Below are 25,627 nucleotides of genomic sequence, written 5' to 3' on the forward strand. Positions count from 1 at the left end.
TTGCTTCTAGATGCACAGCTAGTACTAGGGGCTGGGGTTGCCTCTGTCAAACTGAAAATGAGAAGCTGGCTGAGCCCTTCCTTCATGATGTGCCCTTGCCCAGCTCTGATAACTTCATTTCTCAGGTAGCTAATCTGGAACCTTAGGTAACATTGCTCTTTTATTTCATTTGCAACAGAGACTTGTCTTCTTGTATTTGTTTTCTAATACTAAGATATATATATGTGTCAGGTAAAAAGATAGCAAACATAATCTAACTTCAAAGTTAATAAGGAATCAAGTAACACATGGGACAAGCTAAATAGAAGCGTTTCAATCCTTTTATTAAATATTTCTATTTACATCTTTTAAAAAGCTTCCCCTATATATAAAGTAATTCAGCCAAATTAGCTGTAGTGATAAATTCCACCGTTCAGTGATAGAAGATATCTGCTGATCATGGGTCTGATTGATCTTTCTGGGATCCTAAAGCAGTAGCTTAATCCATTCAAAATTTGAAAACCTCGGAGAACTTGGTTTGAGAGTACAGATGCTTCAGGCTGCCCTTTAGCAGTTAGCCACTGGCTACTATCAGTACAGATACAGTACAGTACAGTACAGGAGAGGGCAAGACAAAAGCACAAGGAATGCTGCAGTCTCAATTTTTAGGGCACCTCTCTACAATTGTGTTTTTCTGTCAGTAACTTGAAGAATAACTGTGAAACCCAACTTCTCTTGCTGCAAAGAACTTAACTTTTTCCAGGACTACTCCCAAATTTCATTTGCTGTTATCTTGAGGGTATCTTTCATAATCCCTTTAATTTGGAATATTGAAGAAAGTAGATTTTAAACATTTCCCAAGCATCCTGCTGGCTCAAGGATGGAGAGAGAACCACTTGCTGGAGCAAGGCTTGGGTGATATCAACTTTACACATCTTGCTCCTCTCACTAGCAGGGCAGGTTCTGCAGCTCTACAAGCTGTCCTGGTAGTCTCCTCAAGTTTCGTTTTCTTGTTCCATAGGCGGCTCCTGCCCTTCAGCGGATGCAGCTTTCTCTGGATCAGAGGCAGGCTTAGGCTCCACTGGCTTGGCCAGCTGAGTTCCAGCACCTGAAAATGAGAATGAGCACAAATCAGCAATTTGCTTTTCTCTTCTAAACAAGAGAGAGCTTTTGGTGGATGGTGAAATTCCTAGTGTTTCTATATTGCTTACCGTGCAGGTTAGCCCAATTCTATGTGGCTCAGTTGGACCAAATCACATTGTAAGTAACCTGGAATTTTTTTGTCTGCCTAAAGTAACAAGCGTTTCTCTTTGGCCTTGATTGAAGAAGGAGAATTCTCCCATTCCAGTATCTTCTAGAACCGTGAATAAACTATTGCACATTGGGGGTTTGGGGGGGGGGCGGTGTGGGAAAATGGGTCAGCCTGAACAGCGAGCACACGTGCCCACAGAGACTTTTTCTACTGCCCGCATGGTTTTATTACCCCTGCTAAAATTAGACTTGACAGAAGAAGCATTATATCAAGAAATCTGTCGGGTGTCTGTGATCACCACAGCATTTCTCTGGTTTGCAGATGTACCCTCTGGCCCCAAAAGATGGGCAATATCTGTTAGTGGGTAGAAACTGCTTAGAGGTTCTATTTGCAATCAAGCAGTACATAAAAAGGTAAAGGTAAAGGTACCCCTGCCCGTACGGGCCAGTCTTGACAGACTCTGGGGTTGTGCGCCCATCTCACTTAAGAGGCCAGGGGCCAGCGCTGTCCGGAGACACTTCCGGGTCACATGGCCAGCGTGACATCGCTGCTCTGGTGAGCCAGAGCTGCACACGGAAACGCCGTTTACCTTCCCGCTGGTAAGCGGTCCCTATTTATCTACTTGCACCCGGAGGTGCTTTCGAACTGCTAGGTTGGCAGGCGCTGGGACCGAGCAGCGGGAGCGCACCCCGCAGCAGGGATTCGAACCGCCGACCTTTCGATCAGCAAGTCCTAGGCGCTGAGGCTTTAACCCACAGTGCCACCTGTGTCCCCAAGCAGTACATACATTTTGTTAAATAAACAAATGCTCAATAATTGTGCTTATATTTATCTGCAGCAGATAATGTCTTTTGCAAAACTATCCTGAGGCCCCTGCCTTTTAAGAGCCAGAGTGATCAGTGGAGATCATGTACAGATTTGTGAGGATTCCCTGTTCCCTCCTTTATTCCCTCTGCTCCTGCTCTACACTATCCTGCTACTATCACTTACTGAGTAAAAGGCAGAATATACATAAAACCAACATTCCTCACTGCTGAACCTAGACCTCCTGGGAACATTTTTGAGCACAGAATAAAACTAGTTATTATATGCATGGTATCCAAGCTGCCTGGAGACATCACCTGCTATTTTTGCAAGTTATATGCTAGTAGTGGGCACAGAATCCACCCTTGCCGTTAAATTCAAACTTCTCCTTGCTGGGGCATAACTTGTGTCTATATGAAAGTTGCTAACTCTTTCTTTCTGCAGAAGTATGCAGGGCCTACTTCTAAAAGTTTTTCACAGTTAAGTCCAGCTCTCCATTTAACCTGAGCACTTGCAACACTGGGTTTAACTGCTTGAAGGCTAATCTCCCTGTGAGGTTACAGATGACTAGTGCAGTGTTTCCCAACCGGTGTTCCGCGGCACACTAGTGTGCCGCGAGATGTTGCCTGGTGTGCCGCGAGCGAGTCCAAAAAAGGTTGGGAAACACTGGTTTCTCTTTCAAAAAGGAAACGTGGGTTAAAGCGGCGACGCCGCCTCCCACTCACTTTCCTGCTCTGGCTTCCCTAACAGTTTTCCGAGTTGCGTCACTGGATCCAGCCCCCTTTTCCACATGTGACACGGGGCTGGAGGGAGGGAAAGAGGGCTTTACGTCGCGCACAAAGGCAGCCTCCTAGAAGCGCTCTGGGCCGGCGCCGTTTCACCGAAGGCGCCGGAGGACCCCCACCCTCAGCTCCTTCAGAAAGGAAGCCCCGCCCCTCGGCTCCCTACGCCGCCAGGCAGCTCAGCTGACTGACGAGGACGTTCTGCGGCGGCGGCCGCCGCACAACCACCGCAGTTGCTGGCAGCGTCCGCAGCGCAATAAGTAACAGCGCCTGGTGCTGCCAACTCTTTTTCTCTCTCTCCCGCCCCCAAGCTCTCGCGCGCCCCGCGTCAACATCGCCGCGCGCAGCTTCCCGAGCTTGAGGCCAGCCGCTGCACGCACGCGCCGGCTCGTAATCGGCTCCGGTTGTTGCCTTTCTCCGCCGAGGTCGGTGGACCCCGAGCCTAGGCTTCCTTCCCGCACCCTGCTTTCCAAAGACCGCACACCAGTTGGGCCAGTACATATTCCCCTCCCGTGACTGGAGCGGAATAGCCCTTTCTCTTCTTCCCCGACCCTTGTCGTTGGAGGAGTCCCTCAGTCCCTCGCTTTGCTGCCTCCTCCCCCCGCACCCCCAAAGCTTGGAGGTTCCCCGGCAAGGGGGAGGGGAAAAAAATTGAAAGTTACACTTTCGTGCGTCCCTCCCGGCGTGACGCTGCGTGCTGACGTCACGGGGCTGTAATGGTGGTGTGCCTCGAGATTTTTTTCATCAAACAAGTGTGCCTTTGCCCAAAAAAGGTTGGGAAACACTGGACTAGTGAACACTTACAACTGCTACTGTGTAGCTCCCGGTTGTCTGCAGTGTTCCCCAACCTTGGGCCTCCAGCTGTTTTTGGACTACAACTCCCATCATCCCTCGCTAGCAAGACCAGTGGTCAAGGATGATGGGAATTGTAGTCCAAAAACAGCTGGAGGCCTAATGTTGGGGAACACTAGATAGCATTCAGACAACGAAAAGAAAAAAGGGAAATGATTCTGCCTATGCAATTAGACATGGTGCAGACAGGCATACCTGGAATCATGGTCTTGGCATAGCCAGCTGCAGAAGACATGGCCTGTCCCAGGGCTTGGTTAGAGCCCAAAGGCTGTGTGCTGGAGGATTTGCTAGATGCAGTTGCTCGCTGCTTTGATTTGGAGTCTTTAGCGGGTTTAGCCCAGACTGCAACCTCTCCCAGTTGCAGGGCAGCACCTAGTCTCTGAGCCACATCCACCATCTGACCAAGTGTGAAGAGGGAAACGGGGGTGGGAAGAAATTGAAAATCTGGTCAGCAAACACCATTGCCATCAAATCTCATTCCAGTTCTGCTTCCATATAAAGCAGGGGCACTAACCTGTAGCCCTCCAGATATTTCTGACAACTCCCATTAGCCCCAGCCAGCATGCCTAGTGGTCAGGGAAGATGGGAGTTGCAGCCAAGCAATATCGGGGGGGGGGGGGCAAAGGTTCTCCCTGATAAAAGGCAAAGGAGGAAGGAGAACTTGGGGAAAACGCACGTACAGTGGTGCCCCGCAAGACGAATGCCTCGCAAGACGGAAAACCCGCAAGACGAAAGGGTTTTCCGTTTGCGAGTTGCTTCGCAAGACGAATTTCCCTATGGGCTTGCTTCGCAAGAAGAAAGCCCATAGGGAAATCTCCGGGGACCTCTTTTAAATGCCCCCCCTCTGGCCTTCAGAAGAGGTCCAGGAAGGCCGGCGGGGGCCGAAAGTCTTTGCTCCCCACCACCAGCATTTTAAAAGCGGTCCGGGATAGCAGGGAAGCACTTCCCACTATCCCGGACGGCTTTTGAAGGCAGACGGGGGGGGGGGGAGCAAAAACTTTTGCCCCCCGCCGGCCTTCAGAAGAGGTCCTGGACCTCTTCTGAAGGCCGAAGGGGGGCAAAAGTCTTTGCTCCCCCCTGCCTGCCTTCCCGGGAGAGCGGAGAAACGCAGCGCGTTTCTCCGCTATCCCGGACGGCTTTTGAAGGCAGACGGGGGGGGGAGCAAAGACTTTCGCCCCCCGCTGGCCTTCAGAAGAGGTCCTGGACCTCTAAAACGCCCGCCAGCATTTTTAAAAACCCCGGGACAGTGGAGAAGTCCTCTGCTGTCCCGGGGTTTTTTAAAATGCTGGGGGTGGGAAGAAAAGTCCTTGTCCCCCCCCCCAGCCTTCAGAAGAGGTCGGGGGACAGACTGTCCCCGGACCTGGTCTGAAGGCGGTTTCCATAGGAACGCATTGATTGATTTTCAATGCATTCCTATGGGAAACCGTGCTTCGCAAGACGAAAAACTCGCAAGACGAAAAGACTTGCGGAACGAATTAATTTCGTCTTGCGAGGCACCACTGTGTAACCTCTTGCCATATGTTCCCCTGAAGTACATCATCCTGCCCAGCCAAAGATCCTGAAGCAAAAGACAACTTGGACAGCCATGCTGGTATTTAGCAACCTGCCTTTCACAAAAAGCAGGCCATTGGTCCATCAAGCTCAGATTACACTGCCTGCCAGCAGCTTTCCGGGGATTCCAAAAATCTTATATGGAGGGGCTGGGGATTAAACCTAGGACGTTTTGCATGGAGACCATGTGCTACCCCCCCCCTTTTAAGGGCAAAATGTGAGGGGGAAGGGGGGCTCATCTTCCTGAACCTTGGCACCTCTTGCCCTTTTTCTGTGTGCCTGCCTCCCTGTCCCCAGAGGTGCCCGAACTCCCCACCCAATTTCAGGGAATGCTATCTAGGTCCACTGACAGCTAAGAAGGCATCCCAACAATGCTACTACGGTGGTACCTCAGTTTTTGAACATCTCATTTGACAAACATTTCACAGTTTTCGAACGCCGTAAACCTGGAAGTAAATGCTTGTTTTCAAACACGCCTCGGAAGTCAAACATGCCACGCAGTTTCCGTACTGAGTTTTCCGTTTTTAGGCTTTCATACTGTGTTTCGGTTTTTGAACATTTCAGAACTCCAACGGTCTTCCGGAACGGATTACATTCAAAAAACGAGATACCACTGTATTAGTTGTTTCTGATTTTTTTTTAATGGATTTTGTTACATTCTCATTTTAAAGGGCTCTATTTGTGATGCATCTATACTCTCTTCTCTCCCACCCCTACCCCTTAGTTGTCTCAGTAACCACACACTCTGTTTGAAGTTCCGCTAACAAAACAACCCCTTGCTACGTAGCTGTTTGGGAGCTGCAAGCTGTGGTTTAAACTAACATACCTCAGGGTCAAACTCCGGTGTGCTATCCACTAATGCTTGGACCTTTCTTTTCATCTCATGATACTGAAGAACAGCCCCCTTCTTATCCCCCTGATTGTAGAGCAGGCTTGCATAGTTCAGATTTATCAGCGGGCTGAACCTGAAACCCAGGAGAGACAACATGGTGGTATAAATGGTACTGGTGCTAAAGGGAGGTAAACTGCACTGTTGCCAGCAAGTATTGCAGCCAGGACCAAGACCCATCTGTGAGATCTCTTAGGCCTTTTGCTTGCTGAAATTATTAATTGGATGAATTAGCTTTCTTGCCCACCCTTTAGCATAAGGACCCAGAGAGGGTTACAACAATAAAATACACAGTTATATATAAAAAAATTACAACCACAACACAAGGAAAGTGTCAAAACAGTTAAAAATAAGTTCATTTAGGAAAGCAAGTCCACAAACAGTTGCAGTACAGATAAAATTAAGAGTTCTGTAACCTAGTAGATCAAATTCTACTTTTTTTTCAGAAATGAGAAGGATAGATCATAAAAATGATGTAAGTGTCCAAAGGTAATTTTTATCTTACATATTAGATCTGATTAGCTGAACAAACAGTAAGAGAGTAATGAAAAACTGAGAGCTTGTACATGGACAAGGAGCTGTACGAAAGTGTAGCCTCAGGCAGAGAGACCCTGGGGGCCTTTAACACATCCTACCTTTCAAGTGTTATCTCCAAAACTATATGAATTAAGAAAAAAAACCTGGGTTTTTTTAAAAAATGGAAATGAAGGTTCTTAAGAGCATGTCTAATGATTGTGCTGGAAGCCAGATCTTGAAGTTTTTAAAGTGCCTGGGAACATGCACTGAACTTGTGTCTTGGGCGTAGCCAGGATTTATTTTAGGAGGCAGCCTTTATGTGTGTGGGGGGGGGGGGGAGAGAACCAAGTTATCTGCAATGCAATTGGTCAGTTCAGTATTTTTATTTACTTGATTGGGGGGGGTAGCTGCCCCTCTGCACCCCTCTGGCTGTGCTTATGCTTGGAGTTCAGCAGCTTTTAAGTGTCAGGATTGGGCAGGATTTGGTGTAATGTGACCAAAATTAGCTCCATAGTTCTGAGGCAAGATAATAGTTGGTGCATTAACAATCCTAGATGCCCCAACCACAAGAGATTTCCAACTGGCTTTGAAACTCGTTTCACTCATGTGAGGCACATGTTGAAACCTATCCCCAAAATACCTTGCAGTTGTAGGGCAAAGCACCTTATCATAGTCCTGGAACTTGCAAGCTGGCAACTGTTTATTGATCCTGTTCCAACAACATGGAGCAGATGGAGGTCAAATACTCTAATCCCAAGGGAAATACCATATTTTTCGCTCTATAGGATGCACTTTTTCCCCTCCAAAAATGAAGGGGGGAAAGTGTGTGCGTCCTATGGAGCAAATGCAGGCTTCAGGAACTATCCGCAAGCCTGCGGAGCCCGGCAGGAACTCCCGCTGGGCTCCACAGGCTTGCGGATAGCTGCCTGCAGCCCGAAGTCCGGGGAGCACGCCGCTGCACGCCCCGGGCTTCGGGCAGCTCTTTATCCCCCCCCCCTAAAACCTAGGTGCGCCCTATGGTCCGGTGCGCCCTATGGAGCGATAAATACGGTAGTTTTTAAAAAACAGAAATGCCTCTCCCAGCTGGTCTCCAAAAGCCACCCCAAAAGGTGAGGCAGGAGATGGTTTTTATAATGTGGCTACCAAGAACACCTTCCCAGGTAGCACACACGTTATCTTTGAGATCATGACAAGATTCAGTGGAGGTGATTTCTTACAAATGGTGAGCTGTGAGCACTAGAACTAATCTAGTCTTTGGCTCTGCTAAGGAACTGGGAAGTGATGCTGTTTGCTGCCCACTCTTGCAGATTTTTTAATTTTTTAGGTCAGCAATGATGCAATTGCACTTGAAAGAAGCAAGTGAAGCTCAGCAAACACTGGAGGCCCAAGATTTACAGAGTACATTTCCAGATTAATCTGTGCAGGACAACACTTGCACACACCTATTGACTAGTGGAACTAGGTTCATATGGCAAGTTCCAGAGGGAGATTTAGTGTGGAAAACACTTTTCATGGACTGGAGCCCCCTTACAGAAACATGCATGCACAACCTCCTGATCCCCCCACCACCTCCCAGTAAAACAAAAGTTGAGTAAGAAACAAGAAAGCTCACAGATAGTGCCAGCCTTAAGGTACTGCTAGTGAGGAAATGGGAGAGGATATGTGCTCTATGGAGCCACTCTTGGGTAGGTGCAGAAAGAGCACTATTTAACAAGTAAACTGCCCCAAGTAAACTGAGAAACGTACGTGTCCAGCGCTGAAGCTTTTTGATAGGCGAGCTTGGCATTCTCTACATCTTCGAGATTTGTCAAAGCAACTGTATCAAGAAAGGGGAAATGGGGTAACTCTTGCTGGCAAAGTGAAGAAATTCTAAATTAATTCAGCACCTTTGGCCAGTGTCTTTATTCTCGTATTGCAGCTGGGAAAGGGACTGAGAGAATGACTTGCCTTCCAGGAAGTTGATGGTGGACTAGGGTTTGAATTTGATTGCCCGGCCCCCATGCAATGCTCTTAAGGAAGGGTCACAACACACTAAGCTTGCTGAGAGAACACACAAGCCTCTTCAAGAGAAGCGTTCAGGTTTGAGACAGGGAGCAACAGTCTTCTCAGAAGAGCTGTCGGTAGAAAGGCCCTGCTCAGGTTTCCAGGTTCACTCCCTGCCAACTCCAGTTAAAGCAGAAATGGGGAACCTGTGGCCCTCTGGATGTTGTTGAACTGTGACTTCCATATGCCCTACCCAGAATGGCCAAGGGCTGAGGGATAAGGGGAGTTGTAGTCCAACAATGTCTGGTGGACCAGAGGTTCTTCATCCCCAGCTAAAGATCTCAAGTACTGGAAAGACCCATTGGCTGAGACACTGGAAAGCTACTACCAACCAGAAAAGGCAATACTGGGCTACATAGACCCATGGTCTAAGGATCCTGTGTTCAGGATCAATGCTAACCAAGGATAAGAATCCTCCGTCTTCCTTACCCATGGATCTGGTACTTTTGCACCTGCATCACAGCTGGTTTTATTTCAAACCAGAGTTTAGTTCACTGAACAGAAAGTTGGATGTGAACCTGGGAGATCTGAATTCGAACTGCCCATTTAGTCATGACTATAAGAGGTAGCCTTAGGCAAGTCAGTCTCTTGCACTAAGTCCCCAGTCTGTATAATGGGAATAATGTCTACTGGGATTATTAAGGGAAGAAATGATATCATCAGTATTGAATAAACCATGTGCTTAAAACACTGCATAAATTTATACTAGTGATTTCAACCAGGGTGGCATCCCCAACGTCAATAAGAAACAGAATTTCCATTGTAGTAACCAGGCAAGGGTGGCAGGTGTGTGTGGTGCTACCTGCTAACAACATGTAGAGTTCTGCCAGCTTTGGCTGGAGATGGATGGCAGCACTGATGAAGTGGAACGCAGAGGCATACTGCTGCATTGTCAGATGGACGAGGCCAAGGTTGTACAGAATCTTCCAGTCAAAGGGAGCAAGGTAGTTTGCTCGTTTCAGGCAGCTGATGGCCTGCAGGGGGAAATGGCTCCGTTCAATAAGAGAGAAGGCAAAGGCATTATGAAATGGCTGCTTAAGGGGTAGAGGCCAAGGGTGCAATTTTCTTGATCCTTCCAAATAATAACGCTTCTCAAAAGAACCTCATTCATTTATTTTATCATTTATTGAATTTGTATGCTGCCCTATACCCATAGCTCCCAAAGAGGTCTGAAAGAGAAAAAGATAAAATAAAATATACAAAGCACAGAATAGATAATAAAAACAAAAATGAAGACAACCCAATAATCCCCTCTTCCACAACACATTTAAAAGGGCATTAGATGCCAATCAGCCAAAGGCCTGATTAAAGAAGAACGTTTTCACCTGGTGCCTAGAGGTATACAATGAAGGCACCAGGGGAACTTCCCTGGGGAGAGCATTCCACAGATGGGGAGCCACTGCAGAAAGGGGCTATTTTTGTGTTGCCACCCTCCATACTTCTCGTGGAGACACACGAAGAAGGGCCTCAGAAGATGATCTCAGGGTCTGGGTAGGTTCATATGGAGAGAGACGGTCCTCAAGGTATTGGGGTCATGAGCAGTTCAAGGCTTTATACGTCAAAACCAGCACTGATGTTGCTTTCCAGTTGCCTATGCTAGCTAAGACGGAATTAACAAAACCCTGACTGTTTTTATCTTTTCCAAACATCAGTGCAAATAAGATAAAACCCTGCCTCTGTTTGTGCGAAGGGGTAAGTGGGCATTTCCCTCCTTTATGTTGGGGTATGGAGAAGCCAAGAAATAGCCAGAGGAACACCAATGCTATTGAAAGAAATGCCTGCCTCCCCACTTCCGATTCTGCATGCCAGAGGATTGGGGAGAGGAGAAAGGGGGGGGGGAAGACGATCACAAATGGATGCAAATTCAGGAAGGTAATAGGGTAGGCAGATGACACAAAACACACCTACCGCCACATATTTCTTTTTGCCGAAGAAGCACATTCCAATGTTGTTCCAGAGCGGGGGGCTTTCAGGAACAGCACAAGCGACCACTCGGTACTTGGTGAGGGCTACGTCGAAGTCTCCATGCGTCTGCATCATGCTGCCAGCTGCCAAGATGGCCTTTTGAACAGAATAAAGCAAAAACCAAATCGTAGGAGGCTAACAAACTGGTTTTCCCCACTGTCGGTGAGTAAAGAACGCGAAGGCATTATCAGAGCAATGACTGGAGAAAGGTTTTGCACATCAGGAATACACCCCAAACCACACATACCTGGAACCTTGTGGGATAGGCAGGACCAAGAACTAAGAAAGATCAGCCTTCCCCAACATGGTGCCCAGCAGATGTTTTGGACTACAACTAGGGCTGACGAGAGTTGCAGTCCAAAACATGTGGAGAGAGCCAAGAAGGAAAGGGTGCTTTAGTGACTCTGACCAGCTCATCCAGCTGTTTACTTAGGTTACCATTTTGTGACATTCATATTGATTTTCTTCTGTTTCCACCAACAATTCAATATATTCCCATCCCCTGAGTTACCTTATAGTTGCTGGGATCATACGTGAGTGCGTTCCCAAGATACTCAAAGGCTTTCTGATGAACCTCGAGCTAAGTAAAGGGGAAAAATATCAGTAGAATATTTAAACAACTGAAGCACGATACATTTTTCGCTGCTTTCTACTCCACGGTTGTAGTTACTTCCTACGCCACATGCAGGTTCTCTAGGAACTGCAACAAACAACTCTCTGAGGTTCATCCAACACAACCAGGAAGCCACTGCACACTCTCTCCAAAGGACTGTTGTGCATCTTTGGCTGACATGCTCTAAATCTGGCTCTCCCATGAGAAAGGACTCAAAAGTCAACCAGCCCCAAATATCACACCCCATGATTCAAAGCCCTATCATTTCCTCCTGGGAAATCGACACTAGAAACCTAATAATCTTGGGCCATTACCGAGGCTGCTAGGAAATGAAGAAAGCATTTAGATGAGGAAATCCTGCCCAGAGAAAAAATGGAGGCCCAAGTTGCATAAACAAGAACCATTTTGGGAGTGAGCTAGGGATTTGGCAGAATTATGGTACAGAGAAAACTGTCGACTCACGAAACTATGTGACATTGCTTATCCCCAGGAAACTTTAAAGCCATTTCTGAATTTCTCTAAGGTGCCTTTTTATCCAATACATGGTCCTTTCCTATATAGAAAACTCACAAAGCTACTTTTCCCTTCTTCATATGCTTGGACTAGCAGGTTCTAGAAGCAGAGCCTATCTGCACTCTGCTTTGGCTCAACTGCGTAAGATAAGTTCCTTCCTGTGAGGATCTAAAGCACATATTTAGAAGAGATAGTCTGGTGTAACTTTTTGAGAAAAGTCTCAAAGCGGCAATGGGGATGCCTCAACATGAATGCCATGAACAGCTGCTGGACCAAACTGAGCAACTAACCAATTAGCAACCTCCCATACCTCCAGGTAGAGCAAGCCCAGAGTTGTAAGGAGCTCTGTGTTTTCCGGAGAGAACCTGAAACAAAGAAAAAGAGACCCAAGAGTTTTATGGCATCTGGTGCCCTCATTAATACATTGTTATGCAAGGGCATAAACGAGTTTCACGCAGAGATGGCCCATGACACTTCTGCACCAGAAGCAGAAGATACAAATGTTCCCCACTATGGTGATAAAAATAAACGACAGTAAATATCGTACAAGTTGATACCCTTTGATGGGGGTCCAAAATTTGCCACTTGAAGTGATCTGCTTCCTGCGTAATAGGAGGACTAGCCCCAATCTTGCATGTGAAGGAGACATTTTATCAGCCTTAAAGAAGGACTACCAAGCCCCCACTGTGTGGCTTGAGCAGAAGACTATGGCAAATGACATGCCGGGCAGAAATATTTACTTGCTGAAAGCAAGGGGCTCACAGAAAGGCTTAAATACATTTGCCTCTGGAATATTCCAGGGCTAACAAACCCATCCAGCTGCCATTGCTGCGTATTTTAATTGGCTGGGGAAGCAAATGCAAAGGAGCTTTCCCCCCACTCTACCAGAGGTGTTGTTTGTATTTTGTTTTTCAGTTTACATACTGCACCACAGCAAAGCTCTCTGATCGATTTACATTAAAAGGCCATACAGCTGTTCTTATCGTTCCTGTCAGCTTTGCAGTGCATGGCTGTTTTATGTGCTTTTATGCAATTTGTACTCTGCCCTGGGATCTACTGCGATGAAAGGCAGGTTCTAAATGCACCTATTAAATAATAAATAAATACAAACCGAGGAAGGAATAAAAGACAAATGATTCCTTAAAAAAACAAAAAACACACACACCAAAAAATGAACAAACCTAATTCTATTAGAGGCTATTTGAACAGAACCCCTTTTGTTGGAAATGGGGCTGACATATGCTCCTCGGCTCATACTGTGAGAACAGCAGCAGCAGATTCTGTTTCCCCTCATGAGTGCTATGAAAATGCTCGTGTTAGCATCGGAACAGCCTTCAGAAATAGTTTGAAGAAGCTGATTTGCAGGCTGTCACACTGGCTTGTAGCCTCGGGGTTGAAGACCTGTGTGAATTCATGCGCTTCAAAGGGACTTGAAAGGTGGGAACCATAATCCAAAACTGTGCCTAAGATGGCTGCCTGGGCCACGAGAGAAGACCTTTCTCAACGCTTCCTAGTTCTGTACAAGGAGGTTAATTCCTGGTCACAAGACATCTTTTCTAACCTCCACCCCCAACAGAACAAGAGAAGAAAGGCTCTTACTCCACTGCTTTCTTGTAGACTTCAATGGCTTTGTCCGTCTGCCCCTCCAACAGGTGGATCTTGCCCAGCATCATGTATGTCAGGTCATGTCGGTTGAGCTCCAGGGCATTATTTAGCTGATCTTTTGCCTGAGCAGAGCACAGAGTGTATTATTCATTTTCAGATATTTATATGCCACTGTTCAGGTGAACTTCATGAAGTGGTTCATGCTGAAATGGTAAACCTATATAATAAAACACCAAAGATGAGCGACAAAATAAATCTTTTTGAAAGCTAGATCTCTCCTTACTGAAATTGGCAAAGAGCCAGCCTGAGCACTGGTTCATTTACACTAGGATAGCAGGAGAGAAAAGAGACAAGCGTGTTTCTGCAGCCAGTGGGCTAAAAAATACAGTCTTTGTGGTTGCAAAAACCTGAAAGCAGAAGGGCAGTGTTTGGTGCTCATGGTGTGGTGACTCAATGGCCCAGAAAAAGAATGAGCAAATAAGTTTTGAGCTTATTCGATTGGACTGTATGAAGTCAAACCACCCATTGATCTAGCTCAACGGCAGTGGCTTTCCAGGGTTTCAGACAGGAGTTTCTACCAGCCACACCTGGAGATGCTGGAAACTCAAGCTGGGACATTTTACCACTGGGCTGCTGCCCTTCTCGGGCTGAGAAAGTCTAGCTATCTGTATCCCTTTGAACTGGAGATGTCAAGGATTGAACCTGGGACCTTTGGAATGCAAACCAACCAGGTATCTGGGGTCCCACTCCCTTGCTGCATATATGATGCAGCTACACCCATAGGAGAAAGACAGAAAAGCAACCAAGCTAACACACGCGCCAATGCTCTCCCCTTTGGACAACTGTGGATGTCTCACAATTTTAAAAACTCCCCTTGCTTGTTAATTCCTCACTCCCTTTTGCTGGTCCAACTTGAGCTCCTCTGGTGATACTTTTTCTTTCTTTCTTTCTTTCTTTCTTTCTTTCTTTCTTTCTTTCTTTCTTTCTTTCTTTCTTTCTTTCTTTCTTATGGACGGAATATAATTTCTTGCATGAAGCTCTTGGGATAGGCCCTTTTTTCTAACTCTCTCCCTCCACTGCCAAAACAGGTCCTATAGTAGGCAAGCTAGGAGCACAGTTCATCTCCTCCCTCCTTCCCCCTTGAATGCTCCAGCCAAGTGGGCAGTGGGCTCAGCCTCAAAGGTGGGGCTGCATTTGCTTTGCCCCTCCCCCTCCTGTCTTCCTGGGTGCTTTCCCGAGTTAAATAGGCCTAGAAGCACTAGGAAGCCAGAATCTGCGGACTGGCAGGAATGGATGTTACCGAGGCTTTTACAGCTCATCATTCCACAAAATGCTTATCCCAGCACTGAGCCAGGAGGGCTGCTGAACTGCACAAAGGAGCAGAACTGCTCCTCCTGGGCACATTGTTAATCCCCTCCAATGAGAGGCATCGATTGCAATGGCCTCTTTTCCTCCCCTGGGCCCAGCCGGTGGGACTGGAATGAAAGGTTGCAGGTTTTCTTCTCTCTTTTTTTCCAGGCACATTAAAGGAGAGAGATGCTGACAAAGTAAAAAAGAATTATGCAGCCATGGGATATTCATTGCTAAAAAGCTAAAATGCCAGCACATTCTATAGGCTTCATTATATTTTATAGGCCCATGTGACGCGATGCAAGGAAGCAGCATGGTGTACGGTCGGGGCGCAGCAAAGGGGAAATGTGAGCAGGAGGAAATTTCTCATACTAATGGCCCATTAACACCTCAATGCAAATGTTTGTGTGCCCCAAACTGGAGAGAATGGACCATTTTCATGGCTTGCAAGAATCAAACTGGTACATCTTCCTAATTGGTGACAGTAGAGCGAGCTATGACCCGAGGGCTACAGTATTCTCAGTAAAGACAGCATTGCTATCTTGGATACTTTCTGCAACTGGCTTCATCACTCAGAAATCTCCCACTATCCCTGACCATTGTCCATGCGGACAAGGGCTGACGCAAACATCTGGAGGGCTACAGATGCTAAAGATATGGTTGGAACCAAACAAACAATACATGGAGCCCAGGCATTTTCATGCGATCGTCCGAAAGCCTCCAGGCTACAGCTCAGGAAACAGGTGGTGTGCTCGCCAGGTCCTAGGCTCCCTTTCGTGGTACTTCTTACTTCGCCAAACCTTTATTAGGCATTACAAGTACAGTGGTGCCTCGCAAGACGAAATTAATCCGTTCCGTGAGGCTCTTCGTATAGCGGTTTTTTCGGCTTGCAAAGCAAGCCCATTGACAGCTTAGCGGATTAGCGGCTTTTAGCGGCTTATCAGCTTAGCGGATCAGCTGATAAGCGGCTTAGCTGCTTAGAAAAAGGGGGGGAGGGAAAAAACCCGCAGGAACTCGCAAGACATTTTCGTCTTGCGAAGCAAGCCCATAGGGAAATTCGTTTTGCGAAGCACCTCCAAAACGGAAAACCCTTTCATCTAGCGGGTTTTCCGTCTTGCGAGGCGTTCGTCTTGCGGGGCACCACTGTATAGGCCATCATAAAACATCCATATATAAAATTTTAAATATGCAAAAATAAACAGCCATGTAAAATATATAATGACGAGGATTCTTCTAAATCGCTTTTGTGCCAACGACACATGGAATATGGCATTCAGGTCATACTCAGATATTGTCACGGGCTGATTGGATGTAGGAATGGTGAGAGGAACCGACTGGGAAAGCTCCAAGGGAAAAAGGCTCAGAGCCAGGGGATTGGTGGCAGGACAACAATGAGTGATCAGAGGGAGAAGACTGCGGGGAAAAGGTGTCGAAAGCTGGAGAGGTAACAGGGCTCAATGAGTGAGGGTACTCTGTGTCAGAGAGAAGTCCAGAATCAGAAACAGAGGCTGAAGCAGGAAGAGGGAGGCCAAGAGAGAGAGATGACTGAGGCTGCTTCATGGGGGCAAGACCTGCCAGAGATGATTTGCTGTACTCATTAGGCCTGACGCTCCTGTGCAGATTCTGTTTTTGCTTATAAACGGTTAACTCCAACTTGCTTGGTGTGGTTTGCCGCTGGCTTGCTCCTGTCAGATATCAGGATTTTGGAGCATTTCCAGCTCTTCTACTGTACAACTCCATGAGAGGTGGGTATCTTTGCTCTTCCAGCTTTCCACTCAAAATTCTGACAGCCAATACGTGGTGTGGATTTGGTTGAACATGCAGAGGATTCCGCATTTAGGGTCCCATTCAAACAGCAAGCTAATAAGCCTCACATTTTGCAGAGACTGAGGAGGTCTGGGCTGTTTCTGTCAAACACTCACTAACTATAGGAACATGGGCTAGGTACTCCAGGGGCCATACACGTACATGCTGCTCAGCCACATATGATTTCCTGTCTATTAACAGCAGTTCAATCCTACATCCAAGCCTTCTCCAGCCTAATGCCCTCCAGTTGTTTCCAACTATAGTCCCCATCAGCCTCAAACAGCATGGTCAATGGTAAGGGATGATGGACGTTGTGGTGCAAAGCATCTTGTGGGCACTAGTCTGGGCAAGGCTGTTATACCCCATAGCTTCCCCCCAGCCACTCTTCTATGTGTCAGTCCTTGAAACCCCACCCACCAAAAGGGCTGATTTCTGCAATTCAAACCCAAATCCTACCAGGTTGTACACAAAGTTGTACACAAAGTAATATTATGGGAAAGTTTCAGTTGCGCATAACTTATTTGATAATAATAATAATTTATTATTTATACCCCACCCATCTGGCTGGGTTTTCCCAGCCACTCTGGGCGGCTCCCAACAGAATATTAAAAACACAATAAAACATCAAACATTAAAAACTTCCCTAAACAGGGTTGCCTTCAACCCTTGTTATGACCATAGCAGCTGTTTTAGGAAAAAACAAATATTGTGGTTCTAACATGAAAATGAGAGGCATAGTAGGGACCTGTCAGTCATGAAAAGACTCCATTCCAATGCTTGCAAGAACAACCCCCAAGTCCTTTTATCAAGTTGCCCTCTCTGCAACGTATCTGCCAATTAGGACTGGAATAGATAATTATGAAATTATTGTGAGGTTTAATAAGTTAACTGTTTATATTTGGAAGGAGAAAAATAATCATTTCCTTAAAAACCAACTTAGACTGAGTTTCAGCACACATGAAAAACTTAAAACAAATCCTTATTTCCTTATGAATAGCCTTTGGACTATAATGTAACTTAAATAGAAAACTATCTTTAGAAAGATTTTTTTCCTCCAGAAGCATGTTATTTTAAAAATCCAATTTAAATAAAAAAACAAACATTTTTTTAAAAAAATATCTGACCACCCTGGTATAAAAATTCAAAAATATATAACATAATAACCAACAAAACAATACCCATCCACCCCCAGTTTAAAAGACCATGGATTGTTTAATGAGCCAAAGGCCTGGGAGAAGAGGAATGTTTTCACCTGGTGCTTAAAGTTATGTAATGAAGGCACCAGGCAGGCCTACCTGGGGAAAGCATTCCACAAACAGAGCCACTGCAAAAAAAAAATGCCCATTCTCAGGCTGCCACTCTCCGGACCTTTCATGCTTGCCAGACGATTGCCCCCTTTACCTTGTTGAAATGCTTCAGGTGCATGTAGCAGACACCCAAGTTGTGGCAGATCTCCTAGATGTGAGGGGAAAGGGACATGTGGAAATCCACGTGTGATACCTCTTGTCATTATTGGTCTCAAGCTCACAAGTTGCAAAACCACAGGTTCAATATGCTCAAAAAAAAACCAGGAATGGCACAATCTATTGAAACCTCTCATTTTCTCGGATTGGTAACAAATCATTTCCATTCAGTAGAATATTAACAGTACTAAATGCCCCAGATCTGAGCTTGACAAATCTCTTCATTTACAAATAGCCAAATTCTGGCCTCATTCACACATCACAGTAAAACATAGTTAATAGTTAACATGCTGATCTGAGCGGCTTCGCTCATCCCCACTAGTTCATGGAAAGAACAAACCACAATCCCTACTATGGCATTATGTCTGAACTGGGGATTATGACTGGTTTTACTTCAAACAAAGCATGATTTTTTGCTTCCTGACTGACTAGGTGTAACAAAACTACTACGATCTCCAATTTGGATATAATGTTAAGCCAAGAAACATGGTTTGTTGCTGTGGTGTGTTAATGAGAAGCAGCAAAGTGGCCCAGATCTGCATGTTCATTGTTCACAGTAAACCATAAACTATGGTTTATCATGATGTGTGAACTGGACCACTGTAACTTACTTGTCTTCCAGAATCAGAAAGAAAAGTTCAATGGATCTGAGTTGTTATCTTTATGACCAAAGATTCTACAGAAATACAATTAAACTGAAAACCCAGCAAAGATTTAGCCAGACACGTCTGTTAATCTTTCTTTTAACAACTATCATTGGAATTCTGCATATAAACCTGATGGATGAGCTTATGCAAGCAGAAAATAAATACCGGGCCCAATATACATTTACATCATGTAATAAGGAAGATAAATTTAGTTATAAGGCTTGTCAGTGTACCATTTCAACAACAGAGATGCCGTCAGGCTTCTGCAGAAGTACAAGCCATCTTGAGCGCTATTTGGGGACAAAGGCATGATATGCATTTAACAAATAAATGAACACTAGATTCACCTGGGCAGAGTTCAATGTCTTTTGTGTGCCTGGCAAGGGCATTTTTTTGTTTGCTCAAGCACTTTTCGAGTGTTTAGAGCCTTAAATTTTAAGACCTCTGATTTAACATGTCTGGCAATGATATATTCTGGCTGCTTTATCCATGTTAATAGTACTTAGGCTTTTTGCTGCTTCTAAACCTTTGTTAGCTACTCTGAGAGCTCTTGGCTGAAGAGCAGGGTAAGAAATATGACAAATAAATGAATGGATATGCCTTGGCAGTGATCATTTTGGTGTCCGTTGTGGTAATCCAGCTTGGTACACAATGTTTTGCCTAGGCTGATGCTCTGCTGTGGTGGACTCACCACCCAAGATGCGGCATTCGGTCCAAGAGCGAGTATCAAGCCATGTTTTGTTTTCCTGCTGAATATTAAAGCAGGGAGCCATCTGTGTGCACATCTGGCAGAGACACTAACCAGCGCTTCCTCTGTTTTGATCAACTATGTGGGAAGGTTGTATATTCCTTCCTGTATCATGGAATTTATGAAACAGGCTTATGTCTTCAATGCAACTAGACTCCCAATGGGACTAAGAGCTGATCCACACAGTCCCTTTCCCCTATAAAGGAGCAGCCATAGCCGTCCTTGGTCATGTGACTGCACATGATCACAATAGGAAACATATCCAACTGAGAAGTACACGCAATAGAGGCAGCAGCAATTCCTGCTGTTGCAGGAGCACTTTCTCCACTTGCCACAGGATTCATTAAGGCTGTGTCTGTGTAGACCCAGATTCATATTAACACCTCTCCTCATAAGCTGCATTCCGAGGAGAAGGCTGGTGCTGGAGCTGCTGTCCTCGCACAGAAGAAAGTGCTGCACAAAACTGACCCATAGGTCAGCCATCGATCTGCAAGTCTCAAATTCTACTCCTTTCTATTTACAAGTAGCAAAGAAAACCTTAGGCATACCCAGTCCTTCTCGTTGTATTGGGCCGCATCGTTGTACACTTCAATGGCTGCTTTGTGTTTTCCCAAAAGAAACCTGCAAGAAAATGTCAGATCTTATTTTTCTTACCCTTTCCTCCCAAGGTATCACTGGACCATCAATTGTGTGTCAGTCAGAGGATCAAAGGGAGCTCTAGGGAAGCCTACTGTGCTGTAGAGTCAAACAGAAGAATCCAATACTTGTCCACTATACTGGGGATTCATAGCATGTCGCAACGCCTGTTAAAAGGACTTTATTAGAAGACTGGATATTCCCTATTTCTTGCTTTCCTAATGCAGGGACAGATAATGTCATGTCACATGATATGGATCGTATCTGCCCACTTGGTGCTACCATCTGAGTTTCACAGCTGTTGTTCCTTTTTACAACTCTTTTAAATAACTTTTAAAATGTTATCCACCCTAAGGCTTGGGGGACTGGAGAGGTTTTTAAAAATAGTGACTCCTCTCTCTTTTAAGTGTGTGCTGTGCTAATAGTGCCAGATCTGATAGACATCATTTTTCCTCCGGTGGTGATGGCCACTAGGTTAGACAGCTTTAGCAGACAAATTCATGGGGGTTAATTAATCAACAGCTAGTAGTAGGAATGGTGGCTACATGGAAACTCAGAGTTCAAAGGCAGTATGTCACTGAATACTAGTTTCCAGGAGACAAATAATGGAGGCAGGCTGTTGCTTTCATGTCCTACAGGTGTCTAGTTGGCCACTGTTTGAAATAAGATGCTGAATTAGATGGTCTGAATTGGTCTGGTCCAGCAGGGCTTTTATGTTTTTAAGTGTGTGGACAAGGGAGGGTGTATGATTAAGTAGCTCACCTATGCAAATTTGAAGGCTAACGGGAGTAAAACAGCCTTTGGTGACCCCACTCCCTTCATGCAACACCCAAAAACTGACAAATAAAGTGGCACTTACAGCGATCGCGCCACCTGCTTGAGGTTGTCTGCACTCCGGGGCGTAAGAATAGCACAAGTTTGGAAAAGCTCAAGTGATTCATGAATCTTCCCTTCCAAGCGAAAAATCAAAGCTGAGAAACAACAATGCACAGCATGTTAATCGGGAGTCCTTTCGAGGAAGTAAGCTGCACCCTGGGCAATTCTGAAATGTATAGAAGTGCAGGAGGAGAACCTGCCCCCACCAGCTTCCCAGCAGAAGCACACAGCAGGCTTTTGAAGTAGGTAGGTCACAGCAGAGCAGAGCTGGCAGCTGGTGGGTTCTGTATCTGGAAACCATGGTGCCATCTGCACCACTGTTCCTTTGTGGTAAGCGTAGCCCATGGGGTAGTTTAGCATTTCTCTGGCCCGCGTGTCCTAAAAGAGCCATAGGATCGCTTTCGTCTGTTATCACAGCACAAGCTATACACACCAGCAGTGGCATAATGTGTGCAGCTGCAGCAGACAAAGACACTTTTGCAGTGGCAGCAAGGACCACAGTCGATGAAGAGTTCAAAGCTCCAATCCCTGATTCAACTTTCTGCCGTGGATTTTAGCATCCGACACAGCAACTAGGAAAATTATAGAAGCCGCCACATCTTTATCCTATAACGGTGAGTTCTGCCTTATGTCCCACACACTGACGGTTAAAATGTAAAAACAGCAAATGATGCATTTCTACTAGCTCCAGTAGGTATGACCCCATATAGCCTGGACAGAAGAACCGTACATAAGTTGCTCTAAGCTGCTCAGGGGAGAAGAATGGCCTAAGGGTAAGATAATAATAAATTTATAATAAGAGTGCAATAAGTGTTGAATGTTTGGATTGCTGATTTATTGTAATTTTTTGTATCGTATGCCGTGTGCCATTTGGTAGAAAATGTAGCTAATGAATGACTAAAATAAATACCACCAGTTCTCAGAATCCTGCAGTAATCTTCAGCTAAATGTGTACTGAATATCAACTTTCTTGGTAGTTTGTAAGTACCTTAAATATTTCAGGGCACACTTTAGAGAGAGAGATGTACAACTGTCCTCTTTTTCAGACTCCTAGTAATCATGTCACAGTAAACTGTAGTTAGCAGTTTGCCATGAATGTGTCTCTCTGTGCTATTGTTCCCCTCCCTCTTTGCACTGGGAGGTAACGAAGCACGGTTCCTGGCCTAATATTACATCAGAACCAGAAGTTGTGGTTTGTTTTACTCCAACAATCCACAGTTGGTAAGTAAATAAGAAATCTTAGCTGCAGATTGTGGTTTTTGGAAGTGAAAAGCTAAGTCAAGGATCATGGTTTGTCTCCTCCCAGTATAACCAGATGAGCAAGGAAAAATGAAATAGGAGATATTTGCTTGTTCATGGTAAGCCACGCTTTTATGTTAATGTGACCTGTGTGTTTTGAGCTATGTTTATCAGATTTATCTCTCTTGCTGGTGTGGAAATATTATAATATCATTCTGGGCTACATTTCATGTTCCCTCCCATCCCCTTAAGAGTGAGAGATTAGGCAAATGTCCCATTTTTTATAGTTTTCTAATAACGAGGATTATGTGGACTATGGAAGCACCCTCGTATTTTTGGAACTCACTGAGGGAGTCAGTGAAATAATTTTATTTTCAGCCCTAAAGAGAGGTTGCTCTTGGAAAATGTGTCAGACAAGGTAGAAGCATGACAGCCATGGGAGGGTGCTTGTAGCTTACCTTGAACATAGACTGCATATTCACATATCCCACGGGTCTCTTGGAGTTGCTCTTTTATAAGAATCTGAACCACAAAGTAAAGCAGTTATGTTCCAATAAAAAGATTTTCCTTTTTTGGATAAGGGGCAGAATGTTGTCAACCCTACCCTTTAATAAGTTAGCCTCAACATTAAGCCAGTATTTGTTAATGAAAGGTACCTAAAAGATCAGGGGTGGGGAACCTGTGGCCAGCCAACCTTGTCAAGGGTCAAGGAAGATGAAATTTGTAGCTTAGCAGTATCCGGAGGGCCACAAATTCCCAGTCTCTGTGCTAGAGGGGGGAAATGCCTAGAATTTTCTCCTTTTTTCAGAGCAAGGAAATGCCTGTTGAAACCACTACCTCTCGCGCTGGTAATTTGTCCTTCCTGGAAAAGAGCCTCCTGAAGTCAAATTATCCAAGAGCAGGAGCTTTTTGATGGCTTTGACATTGGCAAGGCTTTCAATTTCATTTAATGGCACTATAAAAAACCCTTTTGCATTTAAAAATGTTAACATTAAGGCAACGACCTCTGAATAGGTAACATTAGGACAAGTGAAACTCCTGCCACCCAAGTACTTGTGGAATAGATTGCTGTTATCCATCTATTGGAAAATTAAGTGCCTGCTTTGATGGTCCTTAGAAGTGAACACTCTCTTTGCACAGCACCAAGAGTAAATTATTTTTCAAAAATAGCCAGAGGTTCCCAAAGATTCCTGTATTCACTACAAAGAGAAAACTGCACCTCTAGGAGCCAGTGTGATATAATGGTTAGAGCAGGGTGGTCCAAATTTTCATACCAAGTGGGCCACAAGCAGTGGAGGGCAAGAGGGGCACAGATTTCTGAGAGCCCCCACAACAGGCTCCCTCATCGGGCTGAGCTCCTGCCGCCTTCCAGAGTCTCAGGAAGGCAAGCCGTGCCCAGACCGGGCCTCCTTCTCCTTGTGGCCAGCAAAGGGACGCCCATGGGTGCCCCACCCCTGGGCTGGCTGAGAGGCCGAGGTGCCCAGCAAAAAGAGGAGTTGCAGCAATAGGCCACCACCACAACGGGGGGGCATGGCCAGCAGGCAACAGCGGGTCATGCAAGAGCAGCCCCCAACTCCCCCAGCACAGGTGCCAGCCAGTGTGCTTCCCACTGCCCCCCAGCCTGGCCAGGAGAGGGGCACCAAGCCGTAAAGACAGTTGGCCACCAGCAGAGACAGCAACACCAGCCATGTGCCTCCCAGGCTCCATTCTTGGGGTCCCGGCTGCAGCAGATGGGGCTCCCACTGCTCCGAACTCCAGAGTAAGCATACATAGGATCACCAGCAGAGGCCCGATGACAGTGAGGAAGGACCGAGGGGGGGGGATATAGGAGGCTGCGATTTATTCCAAAGGAGAAAGTGGCTAGCTGCATTCATGACTCTGACAAGTTTTGGTAAAGGGATAGCAGTTCCTAAGGATGGAACATGTTAATGTGCTGCCATGCTCTCATTAGATTTTGAAGCAAGCAACCAGCCAACAAAATGCAAAACAAAAATTCAGTTAATTCAGTTAACAGGAGGCTTTTGGGAACAGAAAGAATATTAACCCTTACTAGGATTGTTCCAAACCCGGGGTATGCAAACCCACTTCAAATCATGGTTTGGAAGCAATCTTGATTAGCGCGAACCATGGTTACCTCTGATTCAGGTTTAATAAGAAACTCTGGCTATAATGACCCAGAGAAGGGTGGAGGAACCTGTACAAGGAGCCCTTGGTATATTCCCCATCTTTAAATCTTGTTTTGGAAGTGTTCCAAGAAGAACCGAAGTCCTTCTCCAAAGCAAAAGCCTGGGTACTTCTCTTAAGTTATCCTTAAAAGGCACTAATGGCAAAGCTATAGCCCTACAGATGTTGGTTTGCAATTCTGATAATATCTGGTCATTGGCTGGGGCTGATGGGAAACGGAGCTCAGCAACATCTAGAGATCCACAGGTTCCCCACCTCTGATTTAAAGTGCAAAAAAGTCAGGGTATATCATATTCCTACCTTACACGAATCATAGTCTTTGCGAATGTAGTACAAGTGGATCAGCCAATTCCTACTCTCCAGACTGCGCAGTTCTGGCACTGTGCAAAAAGGCAGCAAAACAGATGCCGGAATGAAGTTATATGGCTTTAGCAGAAATCTTATAAAGAATTAAGTAAAAATAGGTTGTTACTGGGTCAAAGGGGAAGAAAGTAAGGTTAGATTGTGTCAAGATAAATTATAGGACAAAAACTGAGAATGATGGAAAGGATTTGCTGAAATAGCTAACTGAACTAGAATACAAAAAAGGGAGGTGTGTGGAGGTCGATGAAACAAGTAAATGAAAGACAAGATATGGAAATATTGGATGTGTTTTTAATTTTTTCTGTTTTTGTTTCTGTTTTGTTAAGATAAGTAGTGTTTTTTGTTTTTTTATGTATTGTATTGTTTTGTTTTGTTTAACTTTGTTTTCTTTCTTTTTTCTGTAATTCTTAAACTCTTAATAAATATTACTTTTAAAAAAGGCAGCAAAACAAACATTTAGAGATCTAGTAGATGATGCCTTTTGAGACCCAGTTTTTGTACTTCACCCAGAGAGAAGCTGAACCTTGGACCAGACCTGCTACATGAGGTTCTTGGTTGTTCATGCTCCAATGAAGCAGAAAACAGCAGGAGGCAGCGACAAAGAAGTAAGCAGGGAAGGAAACATCATACTAAGCATTATTACTGTGGCAGAGCCATGAAAGGTGGGCACAAGAATAAAGGATGGCTGATCATTACCCATTCACTAAATATTTATATCCTAAGTTTCCATCTCATTTCCTAGTGGTACAAGGCAGCTGACTATCACCTTGTGTTAAAAATAAAGGCAAGACCAGCAAGCAAGATCACCCTTAAATACGCCACGAAACAACACTAAAAAACCCTGGCAGGCCACCGGAAGAAAGACGTTTTCATTTGGTACTGGAAAAGAGCCTCGTGGATCTTCCAGGACAGGGATTTATGCAACCTGGATGCTGCCACAAAGCAGCAACT

General features: G+C 45.4%; 1 protein-coding gene across 1 annotated transcript in view; it reads right to left on the reverse strand.

Annotated features, from left to right (window-relative positions):
• Positions 1 to 298: 298 nt before the first annotated feature.
• BBS4 (Bardet-Biedl syndrome 4) overlaps positions 299 to 25,627 on the reverse strand; it is a 40,471-nt gene continuing 15,142 nt past the window's right edge. The window contains exons 3-16 of the mRNA XM_081887716.1: positions 24,614 to 24,693; positions 22,588 to 22,651; positions 20,874 to 20,985; positions 19,927 to 19,999; positions 17,922 to 17,975; positions 13,359 to 13,486; positions 12,070 to 12,124; positions 11,145 to 11,213; positions 10,577 to 10,729; positions 9,471 to 9,642; positions 8,372 to 8,441; positions 6,047 to 6,185; positions 3,865 to 4,066; positions 299 to 1,087 (exon numbers count right to left, since the gene is read on the reverse strand). Of these exons, the coding sequence (XP_081743842.1) occupies positions 975 to 1,087; positions 3,865 to 4,066; positions 6,047 to 6,185; positions 8,372 to 8,441; positions 9,471 to 9,642; positions 10,577 to 10,729; positions 11,145 to 11,213; positions 12,070 to 12,124; positions 13,359 to 13,486; positions 17,922 to 17,975; positions 19,927 to 19,999; positions 20,874 to 20,985; positions 22,588 to 22,651; positions 24,614 to 24,693 (1,484 nt within the window). The 3' untranslated portion in view covers positions 299 to 974. The remainder of the gene's footprint in view (positions 1,088 to 3,864; positions 4,067 to 6,046; positions 6,186 to 8,371; positions 8,442 to 9,470; positions 9,643 to 10,576; positions 10,730 to 11,144; positions 11,214 to 12,069; positions 12,125 to 13,358; positions 13,487 to 17,921; positions 17,976 to 19,926; positions 20,000 to 20,873; positions 20,986 to 22,587; positions 22,652 to 24,613; positions 24,694 to 25,627) is intronic.

Source organism: Podarcis melisellensis (assembly GCF_964234715.1).
Source record: "Podarcis melisellensis genome assembly, chromosome: 14".
In the NCBI taxonomy this organism is placed as follows: domain Eukaryota; kingdom Metazoa; phylum Chordata; class Lepidosauria; order Squamata; family Lacertidae; genus Podarcis; species Podarcis melisellensis.